Source organism: Natrix helvetica, assembly GCF_964273705.1.
Source record: "Natrix helvetica genome assembly, chromosome: Z".
NCBI classification, from domain to species: domain Eukaryota; kingdom Metazoa; phylum Chordata; class Lepidosauria; order Squamata; family Natricidae; genus Natrix; species Natrix helvetica.
This window is the reverse complement of record NC_138554.1, coordinates 47110713-47132094: the sequence shown is the minus strand read 5'-3', so window position 1 is coordinate 47132094 and position 21382 is coordinate 47110713. Positions and strand designations below refer to the sequence as shown.

General features: G+C 39.7%; 1 protein-coding gene across 1 annotated transcript in view; it reads right to left on the bottom strand.

Moving 5' to 3' along the window:
- Nucleotides 1-21382, bottom strand: part of LOC309401561 (uncharacterized protein) — a gene marked incomplete at its 5' end in the record, with an annotated part of 44332 nt that overhangs the window by 6966 nt on the left and 15984 nt on the right. Inside the window, 8 exons of the mRNA XM_081970631.1 lie at nucleotides 155-762; nucleotides 15437-15732; nucleotides 16355-16578; nucleotides 16730-16855; nucleotides 17535-17699; nucleotides 18582-18738; nucleotides 19147-19229; nucleotides 20951-21348. Coding sequence (XP_081826757.1) covers nucleotides 155-762; nucleotides 15437-15732; nucleotides 16355-16578; nucleotides 16730-16855; nucleotides 17535-17699; nucleotides 18582-18738; nucleotides 19147-19229; nucleotides 20951-21348 — 2057 coding nt within the window. The remainder of the gene's footprint in view (nucleotides 1-154; nucleotides 763-15436; nucleotides 15733-16354; nucleotides 16579-16729; nucleotides 16856-17534; nucleotides 17700-18581; nucleotides 18739-19146; nucleotides 19230-20950; nucleotides 21349-21382) is intronic.

The following is a 21382-nucleotide window of genomic DNA, read 5'->3' as shown; positions in this document are numbered from 1 at the left end:
CATGTCCTACAATATTGATCTATTGATCTCTTTTCTCTACTTGCCATTTCTCCTTCCAAATTCTCTTTCATTTCTAAGGGCCTTCCCACTTCATCTTTTACATGGATGGCATTAAAGCAGTAATCTACCGTATGATCACAGATTGTATACATACCTCATTGTAGAGTTGGTCAATTTCTTGGTAATAGTGACCATAGTCCTTGTCTGGTCCAATATCGCCATGCTTCTGATGCCATTCTTTGATCCAGATCTCAAGCTGACAATTTTCATCTTCCAGTCTTTTCACCTGGTCCAGATAATTAGCCAGGCGATCATTAAGATTCTGCATGGTTGCCTTTTCATTGCTGGAGAAGAGACCTCCATCGCCACCACTAAAACTACCACTGCTGAATGGGTAGCCAGAACCACCACCATAGCTACCACTGCCATAACTGCCACCACCGTAGCTGCCACCGCCATAGCAAGTACCACCATATCCACTCCCCCCATAGCCACCATAACTTCCACCACCATAGCTGCCACCACCGTAGCTGCCACCACCATAGCAGCTACCTCCATAGCTTATTCTCCCTCTACTAATTCTCCCACAGCTACCACTGCTGAAACCACCTCCTCCATATCCACTCCGGGATCCTCCATAACTTTTTCCAGAAAGTCCTCTTGAGGACCCTGAGGATGTAATCTTGATGCTGCTTCCACCACAGATCCTGCCACCTCCAACACTGCTTCCACCACCCTTAGTGCCACAACTCATAGTGATTTAGATTTAGAATCCAAATATTAGAAAAGCCCCACTTTAGCTGCTCAGCTTGGTACTGAGATTCCAACTGTTATCCTTCATCCCAGTTGTCCTTATTTATATCCCCTGTGGAGGGAGTTGCCACAAAGGCTGTTCCTGGTCCCTCCCATGGTATTTGCCAATCCATTTGTTTATGCCAAGATTTATCTCCCAATGGGAGAGGTTTTTTTTAAAGTTATCAAAGGCAATCTAATACGTATCTGGCTTTGTCACTCCCACAGAAATTTTAAGTGATGATAAAGATATAGCTGCATAGTCAGCCTTATATTTTGCTAATTTCTCCTGTATGTTTCAACTTTTGTTTGCCAGCACATCATCTTTGGCAGTGGAGGAAAAGGCCTTCATAAGTCTTTACATTAAAGCAAAAGGGTGAATTTGTCTTCTACTGGCTATCCTTGAACAGATTAGTTATGCTTAGTGATGATCCATTGAATCAATGGGGCAAGTTTGTGTAACTAATTTTGTTCTTTATTTTACATTCCAGTATATGCCAATAAGGAACAAATGTGGTTTGTTAATATTGCTCAGTATCATCATTGTAGTTTTATGGAACAGATATTCTTTATATTTTCTTTGGCAGAATTCTTTTGCAACCAAATTTACAAAACAAATATTAAAAAATGTTCCTTTTAACATCTAAATATCCAACCAAGATTATTACAATTTCATAATCTATCACTGAAAATGGAAATTAATCATCAGAAAGAGAAGGATCAAGAGAGAAGTTGATGTCAACTCTTAATTGCCACGTTGACTCTTAGCAACCATAGTTGTTGGACATTGTAAATTAATGCAAACAAGATTCTGGGAAGGATGATCTTAGCACTTTAATACATTTTTAATTAATATAAATAGCTTTGTGGTTTACATATTTTGTTTTGGTGGTAGTTAAAATACACAAAATTAAATAAATTGCATAGATTATTTTCATAATAGAGTATAAGAGAGAGTAATTTTGATCACTAAAGAGAATTATTTTTAAAATTTGAAAGAATGGCCAAATTACCACGTGGGAGGGGCAATAGTATGCTAATGTCATAAAAAAGTGAGACTATTATAACTTTGAATGTGAGGCATAAGTAGTACTAAGGTAGCCTACCATAACTTCGAATGATTGCTAAGCAACAAATCATAAATTGAGGATTATCCGTATTTAACATTTATTTTTTTATTTTTTTTAGCACATTTCAGCATTTTATTTTCAGTGCTCCTAGAGGACAAATATCAAATGATTCCACTAGCAGGAACACAGTCTCTTCTATACACGGAAGATGAGATAGGAACACTGGCCTATATTAAACTGCCTCTAGCTTTACAGGAAGCTTTGCTCCATTTTTTTTTATCTTATCAAATTTTATTGGTTTTTAAAAAGTTTTTACAGGGAAAAAGGTTATACGGCTATAAAACATTTTGGCAGCTACATCGTGCGGGGGGGGAGCCCCCCCAGGCCTTGCAACTTGTACACACACTGATAAAGAGAAAAATCAACATTTAACTATATATTGGCAGTTTTAAATTTAGCACATAATCGTCAGTTTGTTTCAATCATTTGTTTAGTATCACTTCCCACAAAATACATTGTAGCAACAATTGCAATAGTATTCCAAGTCACTTTTGTGATCTGAGTATTCTTGCTGTTGCACCCTCTCTCCCATCCCCCGGCTGTGCCTCAGCCCCTCCCTCCTTTGTTTTTTGTGTAGCATCCCCTGTTGGTGACGTAGAAAAGCAGACGCAGACAGGAGTAAGGTTGTGCTGGGAAGGCCACCCTATGGAAGGTACCCCAAAGGGCACCAACCCAGAACATTGTTCGGGGCTCCCTTTTATTGTCAAACTTCTCAGAATAGTAAAAGCTCATTGGACAGAAAATACACTTGGCAATTATTGGTTTACAGATGCATGCTTTCCTCATGATCACCTCATGAACACTTCATGGTATAGATAGTGACTCTAGTTAATATTTTGCTGCATGGAATGTGATGTCTACGTGTACATTCCATTGTCTCTTTTTGTAAGTATAAGAGATTAAGCGTCAAAAGATTAAGAGAGGAAGGAATGTGGATTTTGTCTGATTTAATCAATGTGGTTTGCTAACTACTGATTGATCAATTAACCCTACATTTCCTCCTTTCTTTTTTAAATTCATTTTGTTTTAACAATTTGCACGCATACATTATGTCGTGTCTATAAGGTCGAATTCCTGGCCGAAACACATTGAATGCAGCAACAGCAACAAATTAACATGATTCTCTGCGATTTCTCAGTGTTCCCTTTGGTGGACGATCTGTTATTATAATATAGGGAGCAATATATCCTAATGTACATTGACCAGACCACCATGCAGGAATACGTTGATACGCTCTTCTTCCACATAACATCCAGATGTTATCTAATGTATTTGTGGTGTGGTTATCTTCTGATACCAATTATTTAACCATAGCTGTTACTAAATTACATAAGTGTAAACCATTTGTTTCGATGCTTTGTAATATAGTAGGACACCCCTGTGCTATCGGACAACCTCCCGTGATTTGATTTGTACAGCCAAATTCAGTATAATTTGTAAGATGTTCAACAAAGGTTTGATTCAAATGTGAGTCATTACATGTTATGGAGTTGTTCAACACAAATGTTTTGTCACAATATGGATATTTTCCTACATACAAAGTATTCTTATTGCTAGTGGTATTAGTATATTCCCAACAATATGTTGCCTTCTCCTGAATTCTACTTCCAATCGCTAAAGTTGTATAGCTATTATGTTCGTTTTCCAGTATTCCATCTTATCCAAGGATGTTGTATCCAGCCAGTTTTGTTAAAAGGCACTGCATGTACCATGAGTCCTCCTTTTGTATGTGTAGGAACATGCATACAAATCCAACAGTCAGTTCTGTTAACTATTCTTGAAACATTTTGAACATCCCACAGAAAGCAATTTTGGTCCCAAAGTCCTTGTTCTGGAATGCCGTCCTGTGGGGATATCGTTGCCAAAGATGGAGGGAAAAGACATGTAAAAAATAGACACACTACAATAGTGAGAGAGTTTGAATTTAAGCAAGAAAAAGCAGCCACTAAAAAGTTCTCTGGCGTTGGTTCCACATTTTGATCTTGCAAGAGCTGACTAGCTTGAGCAGACAAAGCCTTAATCTGTCCCCAAGTTGGATTATGTCTCTCCAAGGTTTTTCACACCACGCTGGAATCCACACAGGTCCTGTTGGAGCAAACACAGCAGCATATCCTCGTCCCCATGTTAACAGAGGAACCGGACCATGCCATTCAGGGTTAGGTAACAATCTATACATTACTTGTGGCTGAGGATGACTCGTTCTATGGCCAAAATGATTATCCACTGGAGTAGATAAAAGTTTTTTATATTAAGATAGATAAAATTTTTATATTAAGATGATTTAGTGTGAATAGAACTTTGTTCAGCCATTCCTGTTTCCCAGGAAGGCGTACGGGATTTCCCCCTCTTTTTTTATGTTTTTCCAAAGCTGATTTTAGGGTATGATTAGCTCGTTCTACAATAGCCTGTCCTGTGGAATTATAGGGAATGCTAAAAATGTGTTTAACTTGCCATTTCTCACAAAATTCAACAAAGAGTTTACTACAATATGCTGGACCATTATCTGTTGTTAAAGTAGAGGGTAGGCCCATAACAGCAAATGTCCTAATACAATGATTTATAACATGTGCTGTGGCCTCTCCTTTTTGCGGAGTAGCCCAAATGAAATTATCAATTGTAACATGAAGATTTTTCCAAGAGAAAAGAGAAAAAAAAATCAAAATTGTATTCAGAGCAGACAAAGAAATGTAACTGCATAACTTTTATATGCAGATGACAGATCACAACAGATCACCCATTTACTTTACATTTCTCAGAAGAGAGAGGAAAAAAATAGTTAAAGTGAGCAGAAAAACTTCAGTCATCTTTAATGACCCAAAAGGAAGGAGGGAAAGAAGGAGGGGGGGGAATGCACAGAGGCATTCACAGGTATACACACACTCATGGTAAAAATGAACAGACACTCATTCTCCCTGCCTTTCCTGCTTCCCCCCAAAGAATGACCCAGAAGGAAGAGGGGGGAGGGAATTCACGCAGCTGGATCCCTTATCACTCCCTGGGGCATCAGGGACATATACTCACATTCATACTGCAATCAGACCTTCATACTTGCTCATGCCAACCAATCATAAGTATTTCAGGAAGCTTTTTTCACAAGCCACCAAGCTTCATTTTCTTTTATTAGAGGATCTCACCCTCCCTTCAGGTTTGGAAATGATAACACACATGCATACACACACATACCATTAAACAACCTTGTAACTTACTGTTTCTTTATATGAAAGAGAATCAAACTACATTCATACCAACTTTTACCATCAACATACTCACATTTGCACTGCAATCATTAATTTCACATACAAAAATCCCATTTCATTCTTTCTTCATGCAAGGCAGTTATTACAATTACTTCAGGGAGCTGTACATAAGCCAATCAGCTCCATTTTCTATTATTAAAGGATCTCAACTTCCCTCCAGGTCTGGAAATGATCACACACACAGACATACATGCACAAATACCATGGAACAACACTTTCAGGCCTGGGGGAGATGTGCACACCTAGATGCACACCTAAGAATTTCTTAACAGACATTACATCAAATTAATCAAGTCCAATTACCTAGGTCTTCCATTCAGACAGGCTTTACCTTATTACCTGCTAAGTTTCTTACTTTTGCTTGAAGTTACCCCCATTGTTCTATCTCCTTAAGCACTAGATATTTAATGCCTGTCTCTGCCCTGGGGTGTTTGTTTCTAATTAAGTTGGATCTGCCAACGGACACTGGCTAATTTTTAAAGATCCAAATTCTATCTTAATATCCCGGCACACACTGGCATTTTTAAATATCAAGATGTATAGAAACAATGTACAGAGATGTTTGTCCACACATTGTTTGCATTCAGCCAGGATTCTAGGTTGGCTCTCCCAGCACACACTCCCAGCACACATTTTTAAAGATCCAAACCCTATCTTGATCTCCCAGCAATTTCTGGCATAGTTTTAAAGACCAAGATGTATGGAGACTTTCATTAACACATCGTTTGCATCTGGGTGGGGCCCTTGATTCATCTGATGGTGGCCAGAAAATCAGCAAATTTGTTGACAAAATCTAAATCAAAACTGCCTTCTGGAGGCCAGGTTTTTTACTTTAGGACTAATAGAGTAGGTTGGTCAGAAAAATGTGCAGAGGGTTTTTACTCAGGTTGAAGGCAAACCTTTAGTAGGAATTTCCTTCATTTCATACATGCACACACAAGGCAACACTCTCCTCCTTCCCCCCCAAAGGGGAAAAAATCTATACTCACCTGAAGAGTACAATCTTCTAGGGCTGAAACACATGAGAACAAGGTTCCCTCCCCCACAGAAAAGGCATTGTTGGAGGATTAGAGGTAAGGGAGGGGCGTGGGGGGGGGGTAGATAGCTTGCAGGCAGAGTTTGAAAAATAAAACCATCAGTTACTAAACAGATAAACAGATAAACATTATGGGGATATCACAGATGAGAAATGGAGTCTGGATTCACATGCTTCAGGAAAGAAATGAACAGGTAAAATCATTTAGACACACAATAAATGTAAGGATGAAACTTTTCTTGCAAACATTTCCTGGGTTGTTACTTTAAGTTATAGGGAAGGAAGGAAGAAAAAAATTTCTCTTTACTCTGTTTCTGCTGGCCAAAACAGATGCAAAGCAAAGATTCCCATCCCCCTTCACTCAGTTTTCTGGGCCCAAAAAACTGAGCGAAGACAATTTGTCCCAGTTTACTCTTTTCTTTCTTTGAACAATTTAGAATTCTTGTCTTTTCGGATTGGAGACATTTTAGTTAAAATTACCTTGAGGGTGCACAAAGTCTTAGACATACACATTTACACAAAGACAAGGAAAAAATAAGAGGGGGAAAAAAAGAGGCCTCTCAGGTTTACACATCCTAGTCATTCCCAGCACAAATCTGTTAAATGAGGGAAGGCTCAAATCTTAACAAACAAACCACGTGGTTGCATAGAAGACATAGAAAGAGACAGACAAGAGGAAAAAAAAGAAGAAACCACAACATTTTCCCTTTTCTTTTACACAATACAATACAATACAATACAATACAATACAATACAATACAATACAATACAATACAATAGTAGAGTTGGAAGGGACCTTGGAGGTCTTCTAGTGCAACCCCCTGCCTAGGCAAGAAAACCCTATACCGTTTCAGACAGATGGCTATCCAAAATCTTCTTAAAGACTTCCAGTGTTGGGGCATTCACAACTTCTGGAGGCAAGCTGTTCCACTGATTAATTGTTCTAACTGTCAGGAAATTTCTCTTCAGTTCTAAGTTGCTTCTCTCCTTGATTAGTTTCCACCCATTGCTTCTTGTTCTACTCTCAGGTGCCTTGGAGAATAGTTTGATTCCCGCTTCTTTGTGGCAACCCCTATATAAGTACCTTTATATAGCCAAATTAATTTTCCTGCATCATCTTTCAGCAAAGCTCATTTTTCTACATATCTGTTTTGCTTCCTTTCTTTTCATTCTGGCCAGGACAGGCATTTGCCTTTTCGTCCCAGGCCCCCAACAGCTCCCCTAGGGGGGTTTCCGTGGCCACCCGCGAGCTACCGCTTCCCATGATCCCGCTCAGATGTGGGGCTCACTTCGTCCTAGCCGGGCTTGCCACTTCGAATTCCCCTTTATCTACTGGCCTCAATGTATTTGCAGCCGGTAAAGCTAGTTGAAAATAAGGAAGGAGAGCAAATTCCTCCTCTGGGAGGGATTAGAGCGAAGAGGAGGGTGCCTTGAAGTCGAATTTATATTCCCCATCTTCTCTATTATATCCCTGCATTGTTTCCACAACAATAAATATGAAATCGTTTTCCAATTTTTATCCAGTCCCCTAATTCCCAAGTTCCAGCCTCGGGATACCAGGGACATTGACAACCTATTTCACCTACTAAGTTTTCTAACTTACGTAGACTAACACCTGTCACTTCATTACTGCAGCTTTGTTGCATGAACCTTCTGCGGAGCTGACAGTTCCCTCTTCATACTCACGAAAAATTGGGAGCGAAATTCGAGCGAAGTTCGCTGTGGTGCACCTAGGCTCGTCCGGCCGAATGAGTAGGAGGGCATCATGTCGGGGTCACCAGATGTTGGTGACGTAGAAAAGCAGACGCAGACAGGAGTAAGGTTGTGCTGGGAAGGCCACCCGATGGAAGGTACCCCAAAGGGCACCAACCCAGAACATTGTTCGGGGCTCCCTTTTATTGTCAAACTTCTCAGAATAGTAAAAGCTCATTGGACAGAAAATACACTTGGCAATTATTGATTGGTTTACAGATGCATGCTTTCCTCATGAACACCTCATGAACACTTCATGGTATAGATAGTGACTCTAGTTAATATTTTGTTGCATGGAATGTGATGTCTACGTGTACATTCCATTGTCTCTTTTGTAAGCATAAGAGATTAAGCGTCAAAAGATTAAGAGAGGAAGGAATGTCCCCCACTTCACCAAGAAGAGCTGCATGTTTTTTAGCGAAAGCCTCCGCTTCCAATGGTGTATGAATTCTGATTCTGTTGCCCTCCCAAAAGATCAACATCCCTTCTGGAAATAGCCATTTGAACCAGATCCCGTTATTATATAATTTTTTTGCTAAGAAAGAATATTTCCTTCTATTATCTCTTACTTTCTGTTTAAGAATGGTTATTTCTTTATCTTTATATTTTAATGGACCCCTTTGAGCTCCTAGAACCTCATCTCTTGTAGCTTTTCTAAGAAATTTGATATGGACTTCCCTTGGAACGTTGTGTGTTCTTGCATAGGCCGAATTAGCCCTATAAATCAGGTCAATATCCCACCAGAGCTGTTGTTTATCCCTATTGATATAGTCTGCTAATGCTGTGGTCATAATCTCCTTTAAGTCTTCATTCTCAGCCTCTGGCAAATTTTGAAACCTAAGAAAAAAAGACATCCTTTCAAATTCCATTTTTAGCATCTGGTGCCCAAATTCTGTGTTCCCCCTCTGGATTGTCTTCATCTCATCTCTAATCCCAACCGCCCCCTCCTCCAGCACACCAATCCTCTGATCATTCCATATGGCTTGCTGTTTCATCTCTCTAAGCTCTTCCTTGAAGTCCTGCAATTGTTTTTTAATTTCGTCCTGTCCCTTTATGATGTTTTGAAGCATCTGCTGAGTAGAGAAGTCTTTTACACTCTCTTCAGAGGATTTTGATTGCAGGAAAGTTCCCATTTGTGACTGGTGTGCAGGGCTGGACGTTGAAGATGTTGGGGCTGACGAAGCCTTGCCAGGTGGCAATTTCTTCGGGCCCATCTTGAAGCTCAAGAGTAAATGTCGTCTATAGAAGGAGATGGCGTCTGTAGGAGAGCACGGCCGGCAAAAATCACCAAGCAAACAAATCCAAAGGGGAACAAATCCTCTGGCAAAAAAGTTAAAACAGATAGGTGGGTGAAAGTATTCCAAATCCAGGGGAATAACGTGTTTAAAGAGATTCCTGGAAGTCTCTGGGGTGAAAGTTAATTGAAAGGCATAAAGTTTTCCATGGGAGGAGTCTCATTCATAAAGACAAAGAAGAAGAAGGAAGTTGGCCATCTTGGCTCAGCCAGCATAGGTGATCAGAAAACAACAATGTCAAAATTTCCATAGGCACTTTAAAAAGAAATCAGGTCATCCATCCTTTCTCTCGCAATTGTAACCAGCAAAAATGATTTTTTCCCCATTATTTAAGGGAAGTGAAAGTAGTTGTCAAACTTTCTCTCTCCCTCTTGGAGGGAGGAAATTTTCCAAGCGCCGCTTATCTGAGTGGGGTAGGATTCCCCCCCCTCTAGTCCAAACTTCTCCAAAGATTGAAACCAATAAAATTAAAAGGGCTGCAAAACCATTAAAGCTGAAAAGGTAGTAAAAGACCTGGGGAGACCCCTCCGCTCACCGCTCTTCAGCTGCTTCATTCAGATTGTGTATTGCTTCAGACTGCTTTCCGAGAAGCGTGCGGTAGCGTGCCGCACGCTCCCTATGCTCCCTGGCTCCTGGGGCAAAACTGGGAGCCCCCCCCCCCCGTGACTGCCGCTGTTCCAGGGAGTCCCAGTAAGCCGCCCCTAAGGCAGGGCGTTCTTTTCGGGCACCCTGTGCCCCTCCAGACTTCGGGGGAGCCCACCGGAGCAGCAACCAGGCAGACGCGAACGTCCGTCTCCATCGGCTGCCGGAAGTCATCTCTCTGTATTTAACATTTATTTTAAGGATCATTGTTGCAGGTGGCTAAATTAAGTTAGGTGAAAGCAATAAAGAAAACCTTCAAAATTTATTATTTATTTTATTTATTTTATTCAATTTCTAGACCGCCCCCTCTCCCTGAAGGGACTCGGGGTGGTATACAGGTACCAAATTAAAAAACCTTACAAATAATCATAAATATAGTTAAAAACGAATTAAACTTTAAACCCCTGTACAAATTTATAAAAATTAAAAACTAAGCCTAAGACCAAAATTTAAAAATACAGACTGGGGTGGGAGAGCTGGAATTAGGCCAAGCCGGCTAGATTAAACAGGTGGGTTTTGAGCTTCTTGCGGAAGGAGCGGAGGTCCGTGGTTGTTCTAATCTCAGGGGGAAGGTCATTCCAGAGGGTCGGGCCCATCACAGAGAAGGCCCTTCCCCCGGGCGTCACCCGCTGGCACAGCCTAGTGGACGGCACCCGGAGGAGTCCCTCTCTGTGTGAGCGAATCAGCCGAAGGTATGTGTGGGGCAGGATACGATCCCGCAAATAACTAGGCCCTGTGCCATGGAGCGCTTTGAAGATGATAATCAGCACCTTGAAACGCACCCGAAAAGCTACAGGTAGCCAGTGCAGCCCGCGCAGGAGAGGTGTTATGTGGGAGTATCTAGCGACTCCCGAGACTGCCCGCGCGGCCGCATTCTGAACCAACTGCAGTCTTCGGGTGCATCTCAAGGGGAGCCCCATGTAGAGAGCGTTACAGTAGTCCAGCCGGGACGTCACAAGCGCATGGGTGACTGTGCGAAGGGCATTCCGGTCCAATAGGGGACGCAATTGGTGATCCAGGCGAACCTGGTGAAACGCCCCCTTGCCACGGCTGTCACATGGTCGTCCATTGACAGCCGGGCATCTAGGAGGACACCCAAATTGCGTACCCGATCCACGGGGGCCAGATGTTCACCCCCAATGGCCAGTGATGGAATCAGCTGGTTGAACCGGGGTGCCGGTAGCCACAGCCACTCCGTCTTGGACGGGTTGAGCTTGAGTCTGTTACTTCCCATCCAGATCCGTACGGCTTCCAGACAAAATGAAAGAGTATAGAGATTATTATTGTTTGGTTTTTTAAAAAGTGGCTATTGCACCTAAGAGATATTTTCTGGACACTCAAGGAAGAGGAGAAAATGACTTCTCTTTATTTGAAAATGTAACTGAGAAATGGGAAGGCATTTTCAAATCAGCCATGCCCAGTGATGGGATTCAATTTTTTTACTACCAGTTCTGTGGGCATGGCTTGGTGGGCATGGCAGGGAAAGGATACTGTAAAATCTCCATTCCCTCCACACTCCAGGGGAAGGTTACTAGAAAATCACCATTTCCTCCCGATCAGCTGGGACCTAGGAGGCAGAGAATAGATGGGGTCGGGGACAGTCAGAGGTGGTATTTGCCAGTTCTCCAAACTATTCAAAATTTCCACTACCGGTTCTCCAGAACTGGTCAGAACCTGCTGAATACCATCTCTGGTCATGCCAGGGAGGAGTAGAGACAAAGCAGCAGCAGCCACAGGAGAGCAGTCAAACAAGGCATAATGGTGTTTATGTGTATGATCAGAGCCCTATCCTACAAAACCCTACAATGTTGATATGGGAACAAGAGGTGTTTCCCATCACAATTGCCATTTTTACTTTTTCACACAAAAATCTGCAGCAGAATAACACATACTTAGATCCAGAAAATGTCTACAGGGAGTCCTCAACGTACAGCCATAATGGAATCTGCCCATTATGGTTGTATGTTATGACCGTTGTAAATTGGGTTTAGAATTGGTCATAACTTTGAACAATCACTAAGTGACCTGTACATAAATACCCAGAGCTCTTAACAATGGACCTTTATAGTTCTGGAAGTTTGCCAGGTTGCTGAAAGACTACAGTAGTAGCTCAAAACATGAATGAAATGAAAACCCTAAAATGATGCCAATGTCTGCATCATCATCATCATCAAGAACAACAACAATTGCATTTTGTTTCATTTCACTCACTCACACACACACACACACACACACACACACACACACACACACACGTCATGTACTCAAAGTAGGCTAAGTGGGATAAGGTCTGATGAGTATTTGGATGGGAGGAAATGTCCAGGAAATCTTAGAACGGTGTCAAATAGCATCCCAGAAGGAAACATCAAGAAACTGTTGCCAAAAATCTTACATGCCTATCCATGAAGTTCTCAAAAATGAAGTTTTATCTATTTTTGAAGCATTTTATATTTTAAAAACAAGAAGGGAAAATATGCTTCTGTGTGACTGGATTTAATAATGTTAAAGAACCCTGGTGGCGCAGTGGTTAGAGTGCAGTACTGCAGGCTACTTCTGCTGACTGTAGGCTGACTGCAATTTGGCAGTTCAAATCTCACTGGTCCAAGGTTGACTCAGCCTTCCAACCTTGGGTAAAATGAGGACCCAAATTGTTGGAGGCAATATGCTAACTCTGTAAACTGCTTAGAGAGGGCTGTAAAGCACTGTAAAGTGGTATATAAATCTAAGTGTTATTGCTATTGCTAAAGGACTGCACATTTTAACATATTAATAGTGTCTGGATCTTCTTTCTACCTTTTAGGTTATTTTAATTACTATTAAGTATAATCATACTATCACTGTTGTGTTGTTACCCCCTCCACATAATGTACCACCAATAAAACTATCAACAACAACAACCAAGAATGAGATTGTAAGACTTGATCTATCTTCTCAAAGAAATGGATGCATAAGGGACAGAAACTGAGGTAAGCAATGTGGATGCTACTTAGACTTCAACACTTAGGATCACAGTGGACCAGACTTATGGTCCATTTTATGCTGCCAAAGTATATATTTATTGAGAATTATCTTGTCCCTAATGCAGGCACAATTTCAGATGTTTGTAAAGTAACTTTTACTGTTGGTAGAAAATCAGCAATATTTTTTTCCTCTGTAAAAAATAATAAAAGCCCAGAGTTGCTTGATAATGGGTAGTATATGAGCTTAATAAAATAAAATAAAAACACAATTCTGTTTCTTCAGATGGAAATGAGAATTGTAAAAAATGCAATCCTTAATTACACATAAACAGTTACTTAGCATCCAACCACATATGCTTTATTGATGCACAACTTGCCAATGTATCATTTCAAATGTAAGCTTGCATTTTTTAATGGTTGCTTTAATTCAAAAACCTCCTCTAGCAGAGTTTCACATTGTCAGCTGAAAGGTATGTTAGATTCTTTTAAAAAGGGCATTAATTCCCTCTGTGAGTGGAAATTTGCAAAGACATTTGCAAAGTCTGAACCACATCTATAGATTACTTACACTAATTAAATGCTTGCATGGCAAAAATAACAAGAGAGAGAGATTTTTTTTGATTGCAACAAGCAGCAACAGAGCTTTATTAGACAATTTTCCTTAGTATCAAAAGCTGAAGGACAGTCACAAATGAACTGAAGAGAGAGAAAGCATATCCTCCAAGAAAATGCTTTAAAGAGTGGATGACACAAGTATTAAGGTGAAACAGAGAAATCTTTTGTGATGGTCATTGACATAGAAATGGAAGAGCAGAGACCTATCTACTGTGAGGATTTATGCAGAGAATTTGAGCAGATCTTTTTCGATCATAGAAATTCTTGGAGGAATTTGGAAGTATCAGTCACAAGATTTTCTTCCATGTCCTGTCGAAAAAGACAAAGAGGGAAAAATGAATCTATGTGAAAACTGGCAAATACAAACAACAAGAACTGAGAAGCAAAACTCATGGGGTTTTGGTGGTCAAATCTGTTTTCTAAAGACCAAGAGAAAGTCTGTTCCCTGCAGAGACTCTCTTTATCTCAATAGAAGGCAATAAGCAACCAACAAACCCTTTGAAATGATGGGTTTTTTATTACTTTAAACATTTAAAAGCATTTCAGATACTGAACAGCAGCAAATGTTATAAATTCATTTAAATTAAAGTCTCTTGTAACTTTCTGGAAAAATAGGCAAGCTGTCTTAGGGTGTTCTGAATTTTTTTTAGAACTAATCTAAATGAACAAAACAATATTTTTTTCCAATTTATCAGCATCTTTCAGATGGTCTCCTTCCATTTTCTTTATTTCATCTCAAAGGTAATCTATCCTTGCCCAGACTGATGGCAGGGACATTTCCACAGGGTGACAGAAAATGAAGATGTGCAGGAGAAGAAATGACAGAACCTGGGATGGAGTTAGAGGAGGGATCAGCCTAGAATCTCTATGTAGCCACAAGTGGACCAAGTCCAACCTCCCTTGAATTCCATTGACCCTATCTAATTCCAAGCAGGTGTTAAGCATTAGTTGAGAAACTTCCTGTGCATGGGCTGCTTAGCAATAAAAAAGTTTAATTGGACCTTCACATGTGGACCTGGTCTTTTGCACCTGAGAAAGTGACAATTATGACCCATTCGATCAAAGCTCCATCCCTTGTTTAGGCACCCAAAATATGTATTGGGAGGAGAGTGTTTAAAAGCAAATAGTGAAAAAAACTTGATAACTCTGTTTGCAGATAAAATAAAGTACCTCACAAAATTTCAAAAGTTACAGGAGAAGACTGGGATGGTAACGTGTAGCTGTTATGTTGGGCTAACCTCCATTTAAATAACCCAGTTCAGATGAGACAAAGAAAATGGAAGAATTTCTTATATAGGGTCCTGAGAATCCAAGGTTTAAGCCAAAAACCAAAATTAAGGAGGTGCCTGGATTCAGAGGTGCTCAGGATTTAGAGGTACTGTCTTTGACATTGAATGATCAAATGTATGCTAAATTCTGCCTCAACCCCCACCCCCCACCCCAAACAGCAATCTATATGAAGCCCCCAGTTTGGTTGCCATTTGTACAATGATTACATTGCCCATCTTTTGCTCTTCTGCAAGGCCAACAAAGTGATGTCCTCTGCCTGTTATAGATTCCAGCCTCAAATTTAGCTCTGGTTCCTACTACTAATCTGAGGAACTCTGAACTCTGCAAAATATAGCCTCAACCACTAATTCCAAGCTTTATGGGCAGCTTGGATGGATGGAACTGAACCCTGTATTTAGGATAGTAGACACAGTGGCCATATTATTGTCAAACCAAATGATACACAATTCCTTAGCATGCCAAACAGCTGCATAGATAATGGTCAGATACAGCATGGTAATTTCCCAGCATTCCTATTTCTGATTTTCCATAGTTAATAAGACTTTATGTACTTTTCCATTAAAGAGTTTTCCATTGTTATAAAAAGAAATATGCTACATTTAAAGTCACCTTTACTTATTAATAATATTCTTTCCCGCAAGCAAAGAAAAAAAAAGATAATTCTCACCTGTTTTGCACCCCTGAGAATGTGAAGATGTGGGATAGGACTGAGGACGTGAAGAAATTCCTCCTCCAATATGTCCTCCGCCAATGCCTCCTCCTACACAGACGCCTCCTCCACCAAGGCTTCCTCCGCTGATGCTTCCTCCACTGACACCTCCGCCTACACAAACACCTCCTCCACCGAGGCTTCCTCCACTGACACCTCCTCCTACACAAACACCTCCTCCGCTGATGCTTCCTCCACCTCTTCTGCCACCTCCATGTCCTCCTCCATGTCCTCCTCCATATACCCCTGAGCCACTGGAAGAAGAGAAATATAACCTCTTATAATATATTTCTGACATGTGTAATCCATCCATCCATCAACTACTAATAGAAATTCTTACCCAGGGAACGAATCCCCGCCCCTCAAATAAAATAACTATTATGATGTTAGCATCAAGCTCAGTAATATAATTATGATTTAAGCTGGGAAAAAGTTCTACATTAATTCTAGGAGATCATCTCCCAACTGGTTTTGTTGCATAACCTGTTTCTAGTCATGTTTTTCCCAGTGACAGTTAATACTACTGAATTTCAGTTCACAGGGAAACAAAACTAGAGTTTGAGTACAGCTCAACTCTACCCTTCTTGGCTTCCATAGGAACTGAAATTTTGCAGTATTACTTTTATTCTAGAGGCAATGGTAACTTTGGTTAAAAAAAATGTCACTGAAGCAATGTCAGTAAGATTTGTGTTAAGGTTGTGCAGAATGTTCACAAGTTAAGCACAATATGACACCCTAAAAGGGCTAAAACGTTCCAGGAGATGCTTATGATTTAATGATAAATGATTATCAGCAAGCTTTGTTCAAGAGCACAGACCCTAACTCCTTCCTGGAAAGCAATCAATTCACATTTTCTACATTTCCTAGTCAACATACATTTCTTGCTGCCCTTCCTCAAGCAATCGGCGGTATTGGCAGATTTCCTGTTCCAGGCGAGTTTTGATGCCAAGGAGCAGCTGATATTCTTGATTCTGACTTTCAATCTCACACCGGATGCTAGCCAATTCTCCTTCTACTGGCTCAATCATAGCCTGAATCTGTTGTAGTTGCATGTTATACCGACGTTCTGTATCCTCCAGATTGGTTTGCATAGATTGAATCTGAAAATAGAAAGGCAACACATAGGACCTGATCTTCAAGAAAATGCTGAGGTTCTTTTAGCAGAAGGGAAGGGAGAATATAAATATTTAGTTACTAGACAATCATTTGTATAATATGCTGACTTAATCATTTCCACATGCTGTCACTTACCATGCTTATTTGAGACTGGAGCTCAATCTCAAGGGTTTGGTACTCTCGTCTCAGTTCTGAAAGTTGATGGTTGCTTGAACTTATTTCCTGATCACTTGAAGTCACTTGTTGGCGAACCTCTTCCATCTGAAAGAATCAAAGGAATAAAAATAAGAAAAAAGAAGAAGGTAATGTAGGTGGCATGGGGAAATTGGCAGTGGAATTAGACCATGTTAAGATGTCTTCTTTTGAAAATATCTGATTCATCCTAACAGGCTAGTCCATTTCTTTCTTTCTCCAAAGCCCCTCTCCTTCCATAGCCGGTCTTTTATAGGTACTACTCCATTGCACTGCTCCAACTGCACAACCCTTCAAAGGGGCACAATGGGACTGATTGCATGTTTTGCTTGGGGGAAGGGATGGGAAAGGGGTCATTGTCATTGTTTTCTCCTTATTTATGGCTTTCCCTGAATTGAGCTATTACTATCAATGAACTACTGATCTGATACTTGCAAGCTGTTTTATGTTAAGAATTATGCTAATCACTTTTTTCTCACCACCTGCAATTTCAGACATTTTTTGTGGGACTCCCATATTTCCTGCTTTTCAGCTCCCATTTCCTCAACCTTATTCAGATTGCTTCTAGGATGTCTTGGGGATATATAAATAGATAGTTAGCTATTTCTTGCAACCTACAACTTGGGCTTCTCTTTGGCTCTTGTCATCAAAGCCCACAAAATATTTCTATATGTTGTGGGTGATGAAAAGCATTTATATTTTCTGATCACTGGAAGATGAACAGACTGTTTAAATATATTTCACTTGCCTTGCTTTCATACCAGGCTTCAACCTCTTTTCGGTTTTGTTCAATGATGTTTTCATATTCACACCGGAGCTGATCTAAACGTTGTTTCAAGTCTTGTCCAGGGGCAGCATTCACTTCAACACTGACATCACCATGGCCTCTCTGGCCTCGGAGTCCTCTCAGTGTCTGTAGTAATGGGGATGAAGAAATGAATCATAAGAAACTGACACTAAAAAACATTTTATGGGGAGAATAACTCAATTTGTAATGTTAAAAAAACCCCAAAATAAAGTAGAAGGATGTTTTACATTTCCTTCTCATGAAAGAAAATGTTTTTATGACAGGTCAATGCCTGGCATACATTTGTTTTGTAATCCAGGTCTACCTGTGGACAATATAACTTCTTATAGTTCCATGATTTCTTCAGTTTTCTCCCTTCCCTCTCTCTGAAGTTAGATTTCTGACATGAAATGCAAAAGGACTCAACATGCCTTTGGCCACTATGCAAAAATATTCTTAAAATACAAATTACTGGATGGTTATTCCCAGTAAATATAATCATGGGTAGCAATAGGTCCCCCCCCCCAATGTATGGGCCCTTTGGGTTGCTCAGATTCACTGTGGCAACAATTTTGTGAATGTTCAAACCACAATCTGCTCCCCAAATTGTGAATTTGCCTACTGAACCAGTTTGTATGTGTGTCTGTGCATAATATTTATTTGTATCCCATCTTTATTAAATTTATCCATCTTCCCCTATGAAAAAAATTAAAAGAAGAAGTAGGCCTGTAAAATGTAGAAATATGAGATTCGGTGAGAAGGTAGATTACTGCATCTTCACAAAATGAAGGGCAAGGTGCCACTTCAAAGACATTTGTTTCCTGGCTGCTGTTTTGTTTTGAATTGTGTCACTGACTCTTTACTACAGAAGTATTGCCTGGCCCAAGATATATCAAGGAACAGCAGTGAAATATTTTTGGGTGTCATTCAATTCATTCTTTGAATTTTACTTGAAAAGTAAGGGTCAGAAGCTCTGAATGTTAGAGTTCTGTTCACTGGTGCTCTTACCTCCTCATGATTCTTCTTCAGACATATCAGCTCTTCTTTGAGGGATTCAAATTGCATTTCCAGTTCTGACTTGGCAAGAGTGAGTTGATCCAAGAGTGGGCGTAATCCATTGATGTCAGCTTCCACATTCTGACGGAGACCAGCTTCAGTGTTATATCTATTCCACAGGAGAGTTTACAGGTTTCATGATTAACACATTTGCACAAAGTGTACCAAAAACAAATCCTCTTGGAAAAAGCTCAACAATCCCCCAAAGTACAATGAAGAGTGGAGATGCTCAGAGATTGTTGAAGGCTGAATGTTTATTTAAGAAGAAGAACACATGGAAAAACAAGGCAAAATGGGGATGAAATAGACTGTCTTCCCAAAAAAGCACTTTAAACTGGAGAAATTCTGAAAAGGGACATTTCACACAATGTGATTGTGTGAAACGTCCCATCTTTGAATTGTACTATTACTAGCTACTTGGGGTTTGTAATCAAGAAAGTGGTGTATCTCTTTCTCAGGTAAAATCACTGAGTGCAGCAAAAAAGAAGGAAGCAAGTGAGAAGTGAATCATACTTACTTCAACTTAAAATCTTCGGCAGTCATCCTGGTGTTATCTATATTCAGCAGAATTTTGTTATAATCATCTGTTTCAGCAATCAGCTGAAAAATAAATAAATAATAGAGATGTTTATGACACAGTAATAAGTAAACCACTATGATTGTTTTGATTGCTTGGTACAACTGATGTTGAAATACGTGGTTTCGATTTGTCTGTAAGATTACACTTTAAGAAATGTGAAGTCTGAAAAGGTAACACTTTCTTCTTCTTCTTCTATCTTTCTTCTCCTACTATTTTTTGCTTAGATATTAGTTCTACTTTTCAGACCTGACTTTATGGATATCTGTTGTGTTTTGCTTATATCTGAAGGCATGACCTCCTGCATCTATGCACCAACATTATTTAGTTTCTCTGACTGCTGGGTTTATGACAGTACCCATTGAAAACCATTTTACTTGAAAAGGAAGAATCACTGATTGACCAATCACATCTATTGTCAATTGGGGTTCCAAGTATTAACTAGTGAACACACATACTTGAATCAATGCCTAGATGGAGAGTTCTGTGCATTAGATATGGAATCATCTGTGCTTCCTGCCCTCTTTCATTATGGCAAATAAGGATTTGAATCTACTTCCCAAACTGATGTCTATCAATATTCTAGACTGGGCTTTTTTTTATATACCTTGCTAGAAAAGATACCAAGAAATCCTAATACACAGAGAGTGAAAGTAAAAGTAACATTTCCCATTTTAAAGTACATAAAATATGTGTACTTCATAGCTAATTATCATTACAGGATTTCTTGCCTGCCAGGGGTTCCATTTTGCCTAATACCACTCTTTAATATCTTTTTTTTTGTTTCATCTCTAAAGAAATACTTCTAAATAATTCAGTCTTGTTATATATGATGTTCTCAGTAAATGTATATGAAGAAAATAATATCTCTGCTAAAATATATCTCTTGGAAACCCTGCTGACCTCAACCTGTTATTTTTTTTTGTTTATATTATATGGTTGATCTGTATTAAATACAGACTGAATGATCAAATGATGCATTTAGAGAATTAAGAATATTTTCAGTTAATAACTTGTTAAATTAGTAACTAATCTTTAAGTTATCATATCAGTATTAATCACAATCTAACAAGAATGAAGCATAGGAGCCATAATCCAGATTCTAAGGGCAAATGTAATTTGAAGTATGCATGTCACCTCTGATAACATTATCTCCTTCCAAGACTGCTATGGCAACCTTTCTCATTTGTACCACAATCTTGGAAAAAGACAAGTTTGGCCTTAGGTGTTGTCAACTCATATTTCAAACTTCAGTGAATATCTGCACAGTCCTAATAAATAATTTAAAAGGCTGCTGCCACTGCCATCACCACAAAAGAACCAATTCTTATACTGATGTTGTCTTTTTTTCTCATTAGCTTTTTTCTGTGTAGTAATGTGGGAAGGTGGCAGGAATATGATTGATTTTCATTTTCATTAACTTAGAGAAGCTGTAGATTATGAAGAATTAAATTAACATTAGTGGGTAAAGAACAATTAATGTAAGCATTAACTTAGAGAAGCTGTAGATTATGAAGAATTAAATTAACATTAGTGTGCAAGAATAATTAATGTATGCTTATTTAGAAAATGATTGTTTCTATCTCATCTCATGTCCTACAATATTGATCTATTGATCTCTTTTCTCTACTTGCCATTTCTCCTTCCAAATTCTCTTTCATTTCTGTGGGCCTTCCCACTTCATCTTTTACATGGATGGCATTAAAGCAGTAATCTACCATATGATCACAGATTGTATACATACCTCATTGTAGAGTTGATCAATTTCTTGGTAATAGTGACCATAGTCCTTGTCTGGTCCAATATCGCCATGCTTCTGATACCATTCTTTGATCCAGATCTCAAGCTGACAATTTTCATCTTCCAGTCTTTTCACCTGGTCCAGATAATTAGCCAGGCGATCATTAAGATTCTGCATGGTTGCCTTTTCGTTGCTGGAGAGGAGACCTCCATCACCACCACTAAAACTACCACTGCTGAATGGGTAGCCAGAACCACCACCATAGCTACCACTGCCATAACTGCCACCACCGTAGCTGCCACCGCCATAGCAAGTACCACCATATCCACTCCCCCCATAGCCACCATAACTTCCACCACCATAGCTGCCACCACCGTAGCTGCCACCACCATAGCAGCTACCTCCATAGCTTATTCTCCCTCTACTAATTCTCCC